This window comes from Bactrocera tryoni, chromosome 2 (assembly GCF_016617805.1).
Source record: "Bactrocera tryoni isolate S06 chromosome 2, CSIRO_BtryS06_freeze2, whole genome shotgun sequence".
Lineage (NCBI taxonomy): Eukaryota > Metazoa > Arthropoda > Insecta > Diptera > Tephritidae > Bactrocera > Bactrocera tryoni.
Window position 1 is genome coordinate 23,000,598 of NC_052500.1, and position 14,095 is coordinate 23,014,692.

The 14,095-nt window shown below is 37.7% G+C and overlaps 1 protein-coding gene across 1 annotated transcript in view; it reads left to right on the top strand.

Annotated features, from left to right (window-relative positions):
• Nucleotides 1-12,881, top strand: part of LOC120769357 (neural cell adhesion molecule 1) — a 376,191-nt gene extending 363,310 nt beyond the window's left edge. Inside the window, exon 8 of the mRNA XM_040096318.1 lies at nt 12,764-12,881. Within this exon, the coding sequence (XP_039952252.1) occupies nt 12,764-12,792 (29 nt within the window). The 3' untranslated portion in view covers nt 12,793-12,881. The remainder of the gene's footprint in view (nt 1-12,763) is intronic.
• The last annotated feature ends 1,214 nt before the right edge of the window (nt 12,882-14,095 follow it).

Consider the following 14,095-nt stretch of genomic DNA (forward strand, 5'->3'; position numbering starts at 1 on the left):
GCGCATTTTCCACTTCAAAGCATCGCTTCAAAATTTAATTACTGTCCGTAATTGCAGGCTCACATGCAAATACACATACGTATACCAGCGCACACATACATTGACGCATTTGTGTTGCTTGAAATGCTATATTTTCATGCACACTCTCACATATGTATTTATGTGAGGCGAATTTTATGATTTAATTGTGTGTGGCGCGCAAAATACTTCACTTTAAAATGCGTTTAACGTGTGAATGTGTGTGTACATATCTTACTGCGCGTTTGGGTTAAGTGCTTTGACACTTCACGTCCTTTGCCCGCCACTTTTTCGTTTCTATAAAACACCCCGAATGCTGTGCCACACTTCAGATTCCCATTTAACCTTTCCTTCACCTTCATATCACTCCTGTGTCGTCAGTGTGTGTCGTCATGCCATCACATTTATTGCTACTTACCTGCTCCGTACCTTTTCACGGTAAGTGTACTCTTTTTGGCATTGAAAAAGTCATCAAGCCCTTTTTATTGCCTCCTCACATGCGCGCTAATGTATGTTTTTTATATCTGGATACAGGGTAACACTGTAGGAAAATGTACCAGTGCCAAAGTAATTCGATTCAAATGTATGTACTATATATGACATTAGTAGCTCACCCTCGTACGCAGGCGATTTTGTTTTTGCAATGCCCACCAGAGTGTTAATTGTCTCCATTTAAACACATTTCAGTTACCATAGTACTAGTTCTTAACTGGTCCGAAGTTGCAAAAATCAGTCGATGGTAGGAAAAAAACAAGAAAAAAACTGATATTCGACTGCACCGAAGCTAGAATACCCTTCACAGGTGCATTTTTTATGGCATAAAATGATATAAAAAGATCTTTACTTCAATTTTTTAGGTAAGTTTGTATAGCAGCTATATGCTATAGTGGCCCGATCTGAACAACAGGATTATAGCCGCAGTTTGGATAATAATTTGTACCAAATTTCATGAAGATACCTTAGAGATTAAAAGAGTTTTCCTTACAAGGAATTTACTCTGATCGGTCAGTTGTATGGCAACTATATGCTATATTGGACCGATCTGAATAATTTCTTCATATATTATAGCGTTCCTTTGTGGAATAATTTGCACCAAATTTCGTGAAGATAATTTGCCAAATAAAAGAGTTATCCATACAAAGATTTGAGCTCAATCGGTCAATTTGAATGACAGCTGTAAGCCATAGTGGTCCCATATAAACGGTTCCACCAAATGTGCATTTTTGGTGAGGGCAGGATTTGTGCAAAATTTCAGAGTGATATGTCGGAAACTGTAACTGTATATATACATACATATACAGAAAAAAACAGACGAACTGGACTCGCCACACTGAGTCACCTAAAATGCAAAACAACGTATCACCAAAAATATCGAAATTGAGTCTTTTAGCATAAAATTTTTAGCTTCCGCTAACAGATATAACCAATATATAACCATTTGGTAACCAAAACTAAAGTGTTGTATCAGTATGAGTGCTTTTGTAATATGACTTTTTCTTCACCTGTAAACTTATAAAAGGTGAAGTTACGTTATTTTGCATTTTAGGTAACGATATGTACTTTATAAGGTCTCCGACGTTTCCTTCTGCGTGTTATAAACTCGTGGCAAACTTAATATGTATATACTCTATTCAGGGTGTAAATGGTGGTGTCTGCTTATGAAGAAGACGATAGACTAAAAAGTTGCTTTCAAATTTATGAGATAGAGATAGAACTTTGGAGCATAATGGACCATAAACATGTCACATTGCATTTCTGAACTTTTAATCTACACTTATAACTAATATACTTGGTGGATAGTGACGATTTGACAAGCACCGAATACATAATCCGACTTTTCAACTTGGAAAGTGGGTTTAAAGTAAACGTAGAAAACAAGATGGATGGCATAAGGATATGTAAGCTGCGCGTAGCACTCTAAACATTCTCGAAAATGGAGGATGGAATTAGTACGCAGATATGCTGCCCAGAGATAGAGATACGGCAGCCTTTAAAGTTGTAGAGCCACTGCAGTTTATTTCAAGCAGAGGTCTTTGCTCTTTCCAAATCCGGAGAGCTGATTTCTAATGCACCTGTCGGCATTTCCGAAGTCAACATCTTCGTAGACAGCCAAGCAGCAATCGAAGCAGTAACCTCCTATCGCATATCGACCAGAAGTGTCTTGGGAAGCAGGGCTGAAGTGTTGCCAGAAGCAAGCAACTGCATTTCTACTTAGTGCCAGGTCACAAAGACATCGAGGGCAATAGTAGACGAGATTGCCAATAATAGTGTACGGCTAACACCTAAAAACGTTAGTAATATTGAAAATCGATGCATTGCCTTTACGACGATCTAGACTTAAGCATTGTAAAAACTCAAAACCTTATGGGACGAGCTACCTGTGTGCAAACTCCAAAAGTCATGTGTTAAACGGTAGTTCGAAAATATACAAAATTTCTATTGGCACTCGATAGAAGTGACTGTAGGAGCATGAACGGATTAATAACTAGTCATTGTCTAGTGGCCACACACGCCCGCAAGGGGCTGACTGATCGAGAATACTGCAGGTAATGTCTAGAGAAAGACACAAGGGAAACAATAGAGCATCCCTTGGGCACTTGACCAATATGGGCAAGACTGGCCTGTAAGCATTTGGGATCCCAACAGTATGATACACTGGAAGAGGTATCGATAGTGAGGACAGAGAACTCAGTGTTGTGACACTGCGAAAGAGCGCCTTCTTCTTCTTCAAATGCGGCCATCTTTTACGCGATTAAAGCGAAGTTTACAACAGGTCGCTAGTTGTTCTTCCTTTTCACTGATTGGCGCCAGGTTTATAAATATACATATTGTATATAGATCGTATATCTCGTGCAGCCGCAATAGATCATAAATTTTCTCGTAACGCCGACTCATCAGATCTTGTCATCGTCCATCCCTCTGCACCACAGAGCAGGACGATGATGATGAGTGACTTGTAGAGTTTGGTCTTTGTTCGTGGAGGGGAGACTTTACTTATCAATTACCTACTCAGTTCGAAGCAGCATCTGTGGGGAAGAGTTATTCTGCGTGGGATTTCGAATCAGACCTTGTTGTTGGTTATGACTGTCAACAGTCACGTTGGAGCTAAGTCGCTAAGTACCAAGTTCAGACATAGCGGTATAGAGGCAGTTCCTTTTCGTGATTGATCTTTCTTCGGGGGTCGTGTTTCTTTCTTTCGTCCTTCAACCGGTCCAATAAAGCTATATAATGGTCGCTATTGATGATCCTTTTTTTTAGGGTAGTCAATAAAAATGATTTCATGCGTATTTGCTCGGATGACTGTTGATTGGACTTTGAAGTGAAATGATGGAGCCGCGTTTCATCCATTCTCGCATATCAGTGCAAAAACTTCTGTTTAATATGCTTGAATATATCCAAACACTTCTCAGAATCATCAACTCGTCGTTGTTTTTGATCAAAAGTGAGCTCCTGCGGCACCCACTATGCACAGATCTTTCCCATACCTAAATTTTCATGAAAGATCTCGAACAACTTTTCTCTAGGGTCATTATTTTGAGAACTTTTTTGATGTTTCCGTCGGTAACAAATTATTTTGAGCTTCTGTGGCGTTCACCATCTTCGCTCTTAATTTCATCATCTCTAAACTTGTCATACCAATTCTTGATGATTGATTTCTTGGGCCGGTGTCCGGAAACTCGTCATCAAGCCAAGTTCTATATTTTTTCTCTTCAAAAATCAATATTCATCAATATGGAATTCCTTTTTGTCCATTTTTATCGCAATATCAAAAGTCGCCTCACTCAAAATGTTATGATTTGCAATCTAATGGTCCGACAGCTGTCAAATTTATATATGCATGTTCCTATTGAAGGTCAGGTCTAACTAACAATCATGTAGATTTAATTCTAGTAGCACCATCTATGTGTCAAACTTCTTCTTCAGTCGTTCTTTATTTTCGCTATTTGGCAAAAAACTCGAAAATTTCGAATCACTGGAAAATACACTCAGTTTTGGTTTGACAAATAATTGAAGACTGCTATTAGTATCAGAGAAGCGGAGTACATGACAGGTTCCAAGGATATTTAAAGATTCTAAGCAACTTCGAATTCACTTCGACAGCAGCGCGGCTATACTGGCTTTAAACTTGTTGGCCTACCATATTCAAGACTGTGCGCTTAAAGCTAAACGTGCAGTTCATGACCTCATTTGCCATAGCATTAATCTTCTTCTATATTGGATTTGCGGGATCAGCAGTAATTTTAAAGTGATGAGCTTGTTTGAGAGAACATCTTTACCACAATTTCAATCGCTTGGAAGCGAGTCGGTGCTTCATTATCCTTTTGAATCTTAGTATCCACCGGTGCTATGTAAGCGCTGGTCAAGAACCAGAACTTGTGCGACTGAAAGTTCCTTCTGGCACAGAGAGAACCCTAAAGACCTGCTAAAATACTCACTCCTAACAAAGGCAATCTCATCGCGATTGTGGTTATTTTGAGTGGATACTGTCCAATGAGCTCACACCGGTTATACCAAATACTTTTGTGGATGCTTTTTTTGCAAAAACTGTAAGAAGGAAGATAAAGTGGTATCATCCAGCTCCTTTCTTCTCTACTCCCCAGCCCTAGCCAGACTGAGATTGACGTCCTTTGACGAAGTAGCTGGAATTGATATTTACCGCCTTAAAAAAATTGTGGTAAGCTACCAACGTTTTGTCGATTTGTGAGCATCTGGTGATCCATTTTTAAGCGTTTTTGGGAATCACACAGGATCAACATTCACAGCCGTCAGCAAGTGATATTAAACACTACGTTCGGTGCGAGGATAAACCCTACAACCAAGCCCAACCTAAAGATCATTTAACACTGTAACGATGGAACGAAATCCTTCTCAAGACTCAATGTTGTAAAATTTTCGAACGAAAAAAGCCAAATTCTTCCTATTTCGTGAATTTTTCTAAAAACCAAATTCCGTCCCTCTAAATAAACACCCTTTACAAGAATTTTGTCCACAAACAATCTTGATTTATGCCAGCTCTTTGTCACGTCACAACTGATTAACATTCAAAGTGACTGCAAATATTCCCAGCGAGTTATCAAAACAAACAAAGAAGATGAATCTTCACGCTTTTGACCCCTTTTCTGTCAAAGTAAATATGGAACCACACAAACCAACGGCATAAACAATATGAATATTCACCGCATCGGAATGACTTCATCGCAAAAACCACGAATAAGCGGGGCAAAGAGGGCGCTGCAAATGAAATCGGTCGACGATGCGTAGGCAGAGGCAGAGAGAGAAGAGCGCTGCGAAGGGTTGACCAGAAAACACTTTGCATTAATGAAAATCACAATTTTTAATAACATTGCTTTTGTTTTGTGATTATAGTGGCACACCGAGTGTAAACAGGCAGCTGTTTTGCGGTTTTAATGTGTTGAAAAATGTTTGTGAATGAAAAAATAAAAACAAAAAAAAAACAATAATCATTTGTGGCATGCAATACACAAATACAAACAACATAAGCAGCGCGGCGCTGTGATGGCACGCTGTTTTCGCATAAACCAAATAAATGCACACAATCATGCATGCGAGCGCAGGAAAATGTGGATTTCGAAAGGTGTACAACACTTTTATGACACACTGTACGGCAGGCGGTGAAAGCGTGTGGTAAACAAAGTGTGGAGAAATGGTGAATAACTGCGAAAAAAATATGTGACATGAAGCCACAAATGTGGACAGCCGCATATAAACATAAATATGCGTGAAAGCGCAGCAACAACAACAACAACAACACCAATAAGTGCAAATATTTTTGCTACGACACAGACGTGTGCGAATATTTAATGCGAAAATATCGACCAACGAAAATACAAAGGTGCAGGAATACAGAAAAAACAGCAACAATAACAACAACAGCTACAATGAGCAGCCGTATGGAACAGCAAATATCATAAGTGTCGCCTGGCAGCACTAGCACCATATATAATATATGTATGACTGTAAGTATAGACACTCAAAAATGAGATTTTGATAAAAGTCGCCGTGAAGCATGCCGAAAGCATCGCTGTGTAGATTCTGTGTAACGGAGTTTATGACTCTTCACATGGCAGGAAAAAAATGACAAAACAATCGCTGAAAATGTTAACTGCGTTCGAAGCAAGAACACTATAGAACTGTCTTTAAACAAAGAACTCTTTTGACTGTTTTTTTGTAGTCGACGAAAAACCGCCCCTGAGTCTAATTTTCGATGACTCGTTCGAGCACTTCGACTGACCATATGTCATGGTATCGACACACATCACCTTTTTGTCGATTTCAAAGTCGCTTTTGACAGCACTGATAGAAGTTACTTGTACGATGTCACGACTAAATTCGGCTTCCCTGCGAAACTCATACGGTTATGCAGAATGACGTTGAGCAGAACCATCAGCTCCGTCAAAATCGGGAAGGACCTCTTCGAGACGTTCGCTCTCAGGTTTAAGAAAAAGATATTCCTTCTCGTGCAGTACAATGCTACTGGGCTACGCAGATGATATTGACGTCGTAGGCCTTAACAACAGAGCTGTTAGCGCAGCCTTCCAGTCTAGAAAAAGAAGCAAATAATGCTGGTCCTGAGGTGACTTTTTATATCTCGGAAGTAGCACAGATTCCACCAATCTAAGCCTGAAGATCTAGCGTAGAATAACTCTTGCCAACAGGTGCTTCTTTGGTAGATAATTGAGTAGCAGACCCCTCTCTCGACGAACAAAAATTACGCTCTAAAAGCCTCTCATTATTCCCGTTCTATTATACGGAGCACAAACTAGGAAGATGACGACCCTAGATGAGAAAGTACTTGGAGCATTCGAGATAAATGTTTTTCGCAACATCTTTGAAGACGTCCGCGTGATATGGTTATAGTTAAGCTCATGAAAATCTATGAATGTACTTTTTAGGCCATGTCAATTGCATGGAAGATGATGCTCGAGCAAAACACCCTTTCGATTTGAGACCTGCAGGTTGTTAACGGCAGAAAGGGCGCCCACGCAACCAAAAGAGAGGACACGTTCATAGTGACCTGTCTGCATTTCGGACGTACAGCTAGCGTGACCTCTCAAAGGATAGAGGCAACTGGCGAAACTTTGCCTTCGCGTCCCAGACAGGCCAAAGGAGAAGAAGACATAAATTTTACAAGAAAATTTAAGAATCTGATATGAAAGTTATAATAAAATTGTCCAGCTCAAGTTGTCGATCTCAAATTGAAATCACTCGCCGTATAACTTTGCCTACTGCGAGCTGCAGCGTGTTGTGACAAGCTGAATTGAAATTTATGCGATTTTTCGAATGAGGCATAAGTGATGAAGAAGTCGTTTACCACACCGAGACTACAGTAGTACATATTTATAAAAGATACAATAACTAAATAAGATATACATATGTATTTTTATAGTTTTTAGGAGATTTACGAAATGTCATTGCATGCAAGTGTAACACTTTTGTTCAAACAAAACGAACGAAGGTTGTGGTTCGACTAATTATTTCTGACTGAATCCGGCTATTGTGTCTCTTTTACAAAAAAACAAACCTTGGACGTCTGATTTCAAAAAGAGAACACAACGGACCGATGCTCTAAGCTAAAGTGAGACCCCCATCTCATAACATGATCTAACCTAACCTAACCTCATCTTGACCAACTTCAGTTTTGACTTCCTCGACTTTGCTTTTCAGATTGTTTAAGAGCAAAGTGTATGCTAACAATTTCCGCGCGAAAGACGAGCTCAAGGCAGAATTTCCGGCTGTTCCAATCGATTGGGTCAACTAATTCTAAAACTGTAATTCTTCCTTAATAAATCAGCTAAAAAGAGACAGGAAAAGATTCGAAAGAATTTGAGGCGATCTTCAGCTTACTACTAGCTTCAGAGACTACCAATAATAGTTTCATCAAACACTAAGTGGTGAGAAGAGTTAAGTTTATTATCCATCATACAGTGAGAAATGAAATAATGCCGAACTACTTCAAATAATATGTTTTTGGTTGGATACTAAGTTAGAGTTCTGAATTTTAAGGCTCTATAAAGTCCAGGGCAACACAAAACCAGTTTTGACACAGCTTTGGAAAAGAGTGGACATTTCTAAGTGGAATTATTTCTTCTAGGCCCTGAAAGTTTAATTCTTTGGTGATTAACGAACAGTTCTCTCCATCGCACGACATCTTCTCTAGACTTCATAACTGGAGGTTTTAGCCTTACATTTACTACGCTCTTAAGATGGAGCCCTTAAAATTAGCTAACACACCTGCGTTATGGTTCTGATGGAAACCTTCGAGTTCACTCTGCAGTCTTATCTTGTTATCTTATTAAGGTTGATCTAAGAAGAAAATTATTACCGACTAAAGATATGTATCTAGAAAGATTGTTCAGTGCAGAGAGATACATGGATATTATGAAAGATGAGATAATAAAAATTATTAGCAAAAGTAAAAATTTTACACGCAAATTACCATCTTCTCATATCATCATTTAGATTTTAAGACACTTGTTTTAACTTAAGATGAGCCTAAAAAGTTGTTCACACCGTTCGAAGACTAAGAAATTCTTTCAAGAAACTTTGTACTTTTGTACTTTTTATTTTTCCCAAATACTATTATACCAATACTTTCTCAATATGAATTATGTGCGAAATAAATGATCCGGCCAATACAAAAATACCAAAAAGTACCGCTATTCGAAAAAAATTGGGATCGAATAAATATAGTTATACTCGTAGCTTTCATGGTGTTTTAAAGACTACAAATTAGAACTTAGGCGGACCTCGGAAGCTTCGCTTCTCTCGGTGTGATTCCATACTTTATACATCGGCAATATAATGGATAGATACGTTATTCTTTGAAGAGGTTTTATATCAACTTAACTAGTTCTATTAGTTACAAGTAGTTCCAAGGGTAAAGACAGAAAAGCTGCGACTAAAATGCATTTTTTTTTGGGAGAACGTTTGTTTTACGGTTTTGTTTTCTTCTGTAGCACTTCAAAAAAAAAGCAACACATGAAATATAATTGTTTAACTCCCTTTTAAGGGGTCTTACTAACTGAAAATACTTTTTATACTTGTATTTCAATAACATTACCCATTTTGTCACCCTCGAAGCATCCACACATTCCTACAAAGATCTTTATCTATACAGAAAAACCATTAGTGATGTATTACTTCCACAATGCGTCCCACCAAACTCCTCTCTAATGTCCTGTCTTTGTAAGCAACACCAAAGCTTTCATTAAAAGCATTAAACGACGGTTAGTGCTTTAACCTTTCCTCACGCTGGTTTCATTGAATTTCGTTCATCCAACGCATCTTCTTTGCCCGCTTCTCCGCACTCGTGATATTGACGCGCATATTCTGCAGTCGTTTTTCTTTTCTTTTTGCTATCATTCAACGCCTTTGAAGTGCTTTTAAGTTTCTAACTCGTTTGGCAGCGCAGAATAGCTCAAGTATGACTTAGGTGTGTGCTCTTTCTAAACTCATTTCCAACTCATTATTTGCAACGCCGTTTCAGTGCATCTCCACCGCTTGGTGTTGTTGTTGTGCTGGTGCGACGGTAATTTGTTTGCTTAGTTTTATAGTGTAAATGTATATTTTTTTTATACACAAGGGCTTTTCTTGCGACGAGACGGATCATAGCTTAAGAGGGAAAAGCTGATAGCTTCAATAATAATTTCATAAAATCACGAAAAAGGAAGTTGAAATGGGCAAATAGATATGAACACATACAACGATTAGGAAGGTTTTAGAGCCTTGACAAAATTCAACTCGTAAAGTGTTACTTGAGATTCCTTTCAGCTCTATCATGCAAAATATATGATTTTTTTGTTTCTTCTGAACTCTTGTATGATATATAGAGTCCGTGTGGTTTTATAAAAATACCAATCTCTAAAAGTATAATTGAAAAAATTGTATAAGATCTTTTCTAGAGAGCTTTCTAGAAAGACTATTCCATCAGTGTAAAACTTTTCTGGTTTCTCGGCGAAAAACTGCGACAAGTAATTTTCACAGGCTTCTCTGGAAGCCAACTTTACTCCATTAAGGGAGTTCTGCATTGACCGAAACAAATGGTATTCCAATTGTGCAATGTCAGAGCTATATGGTAGATGCATTAAAACTTCCCAGCCAAACTCTCCCAGTTTTTGCCGAGTCATCAAAGATGTGTGTGGTCTGGCGTTGTCCTGATAGAAGACGAAGCCCTTTCTGTTGATCAATTCTGGCTGTTTTTATTCGATTGCTTGTTTCAATCTCATCAGTTGTTGACAGTAAAATGTAAAATAAATTGTTCGACATGGCTGGATCAGCTCATAGTGGACGATATCTTTCCAATCCCACCAACCACTTAGCATAATCTTTCGAGGCGTCAATCCTCGGTTTGCGACCATTTTTTGAGCTTCACCACGTTGTTACCATTCGCTTCAAAAATGGTTCGATTTCGTTTCGTTTCACAAAGAATCACAGATGTTAATTCAGCTCATTGAATTTTTCACAGACAATTCATGTGGATCCAAACATCGAGCTTCTTTTTGTAGCCAGCATTTTTCGAATGGTTCAAAACCGTTTGATGATGAATGTTAACTTCCTTAGCGATGTCACGGCTGCTTATATGACGATCCTGGTAAATATTTTCTATAATTTCATTTTTCAACGATAGGTCGACTAGAACGGAAGCGAATGGAACCATTCTTGTGCTACACGAATACAGCACGTCTCTGTAAACTTCACAAATTTCATTGGTGGCTTGAGTGTTATTCTTCCAAATTTTGTGAAAAATTTCAAAATATAGCGAATTTTTTCATTATTTTCACTCATTTTTGAACAGCTCTAACTTTTTTCAACTTCACCGAATTTAGTTTTGGTTGAATGAAGCTTGAAATCTCGCCTTTCCAACGCTATATGGTATGACACAATGTGATTGACTGACTAAATACAAAAAGACTTTTTCGACTACCCAATATTTTTGAAAAAAATTGTAGTTGAAAACGATATGAATTTTCCTATAAGACCGTCCCTTTACAATTATGACCTCATACTTAGAGAGATTTCATTAGACGTGTCTAAGAATATACTTTTCAAAGTAGGTCCGTCTGAGTTGTGAACCGAGCTGAGTAATAAACCATTAGCTCCTTTCTTTCTCTTAATTGACCGTAATCACCATCTGTCATTGTAAGCTTATATTTTTTTATGAAACAGCTTTTGTACCAATACAGAAGCGTACTATATAATCAGATTTGTTGTGACAGCTCCAGACATGGTATCCGGAAAAGTTTTATGATTGTGTGTAAGTTATGAAAACGGTGTATACGCCAATAAAGAAGAAGAAAATATTATTCAAGTGGCTGTATTTTGTGTTTAGAATATATCGATCTAACATCGGTCATATCATATTGAGATTATAAGAATCATGTTTTTGACGTTTCCAAAATTGCGTCGCAGGTAAGTTCTGAACGATCTCGGTGGCTGTGTTATGACGGCTCGAAAACGTTGGAGTGAATTGGCGCAGGACCACGCACCAAACTTTCCATACCTATAGGTAGTTTTCCGAGCATATCCCAAACAGAGGTATTTGTACTAAGTCGGTACGTAAAGATAAATTTGAAACGCAACTATAGCAATGAACGACAGTCAAGTGGTCCTTAAAGCAATCCCTGCATACGAGATCAAATCGCTTTTGGTGCTGGAGTGTATAGGTCGGCAGAACAATCTGTCAGCTCGTAACCATGTGCATTTTATCTGGGTACCCCGTCACAAAGTTATAGCTGGAAATGAACTGACTGATGAGCTCGCTCGCTCCGCAACATCCATCAAACAAAGTATTTATGACCCAAACCGCTAATTGCGGTTGACCCCATGCCACAAAGGAGATGCTCCGCAAGGTTGAAGGGCTGGATAGGGAGTGGTATTGACAACAACTGCATAGCACGAGCCATGCCAAGTTGGTAATGCGTGGTTACAACCTCACAAGGGACAAACTCAAGCAAATTGTTTCCTTCTACAATGACCATTGCAAGCTCAAGATGCACTTACTTAACATGAGCCTAGTTTCTTGTGCGAGTTGCCGGTTCTGCAACATGAGGCCTAAAACTCCAGAACATTTGCTTATTGACTGCACAGCAGTCTGCAGACGCAGGATAAAGACCCTTGGATACATGTTTCTAAACAAACAGCACCTAGCAGTATATTCGAATTTATCAATATGCTGTGGCTAAATGAATGTTTCGCGGTGCAATCCTAATTTATTTATCTAGCTTAATCTAATCTAATGAGTTTTGATGTAACAAATTTAGGTGTGGTGAAATTATGTATGGTGAATTTAAGTGTGGTGAATTTATGGGTGGTGAATTTAGGTATGGTGAGTTTAATTGCGACTATCTACCTTTCTTTAGTTGAAAAAAAAAAATTCTTCGGACAGAAGCTACACAAGTCCAATTCATAGCAAAAACAACAATGCTTAGATTTAATCAGTGTTTCTGAAAAGCAGCTAACTGAATAATAAGTAATAACCTGAATTATTATTTTAGTGCGCTATCCAACATTTTAAATATTTTCCATAAGCGCTAACGGCACTAATTATTTCCGTTACAAATTATTTTATAATGAATTTTTCTAACCTCAGCAAAAAAATGTGTGTGAAAAATGAAAATAACTGTAATCTATCAGCACATGCCACAAAGAAATCGATTTTCTGCCAAGCAACTAACATTAATCTTAATCTCTTTTCTATTCTCTCTTCACTAAAATCTCGTTTCAGCGGACATCATACAGGATTTAGCTAATTAATTAAATCAAATAAGGAGTAAAATAACAACAACAACAAACAAAGCAACTGATATTAAATTTTTTATATATGTGGTAAGCTTAGGGGTAGTTATAGCAAAATACCAAAAAAATAAAATAAAATCGAAAAAACAAAGAAAAAAGTAAAATTAATTAGAACTGCACAAATTTGTGAATACACACACATAAAAACATATATATATAGACATATACATATGTACATATTTGTACACGCACATTACGCTCTTCACATCCGGCACTGTTGTATTTAAAAATAAATATATATCTACTTACCACTTATTATATTGTATGTACGTAAGCTAAGTACATAGTGATACGCATAGTAAATAAGTGAAAAATAAATTGGAAAACAAAAACAAAATTAGTAAATAAGGCAATAGGACACTGATTAGCTGACTAAATATGATACATAAAGGAAATTAAGGAATTTTATTGACTGTTTGAAGCTATGAAATAACCGAAAAACCAAAAAGTCGAACAAACCGCATGCCACAACAAAAGCAAAAACAATTAACCAAATATGCATGTTTCATTTGTGTTTGTTGTAGTTTTGGAGCAAAATTGTTGAGGCGGAAAAGTCATTTAGTGGTTTTGTGTGTGATTTTTGCCGAAATTCGCACTCGAACAAAGCATTTAAATTGCGCATTAACGTAATGATGCCAATAGCAATAACAACAGCAACAACAAAAAAATGTTAAACACAAAAATGCCGGAAAAATTGTGCAAACTAACTTAGCATTTCACACTAATTTCTATTGTGGCACGCACAAACACAAACGAACGCTCAGAAATGCACGCACACACACGCACACACACGCGCACGAAAACTCGAATTGTGTAGTATGTGTGTATGATGAACATGTATGCAAACAATGCGGGAATGTTTTGAAATGTATTGTTTTTTTTTTTGGGTTTTGAAATATTTAACTTTTACGCGCCGCAAAGTATGCAACACAATGCAATGCTTGCTCAACACTTTGCAGCGAATTCAATCACTCGTGTGCCGATTAATGTTTAATACGTTTAGCAAGCCGCCAAAAATGTCCTGCAGAAAAATTATTGTTTTTGATAATTTTACGAAGGTTGATGCGAGGGCTGAGAGACGAAAGTGCGAAGCAATGCGGAAATAATCGCTCAAGTACCGAGACTACTCTAAAGAAATATTGAAAACGACAAGAACAGTCTTCTTCCTTAATTTATTCAACTAAATAGTTAAAAACAAAAAAATTCTAATTGTCTTAATTATAACATGACCGTGGTTTGTACTAAAAGAAGTAAGTTCAGA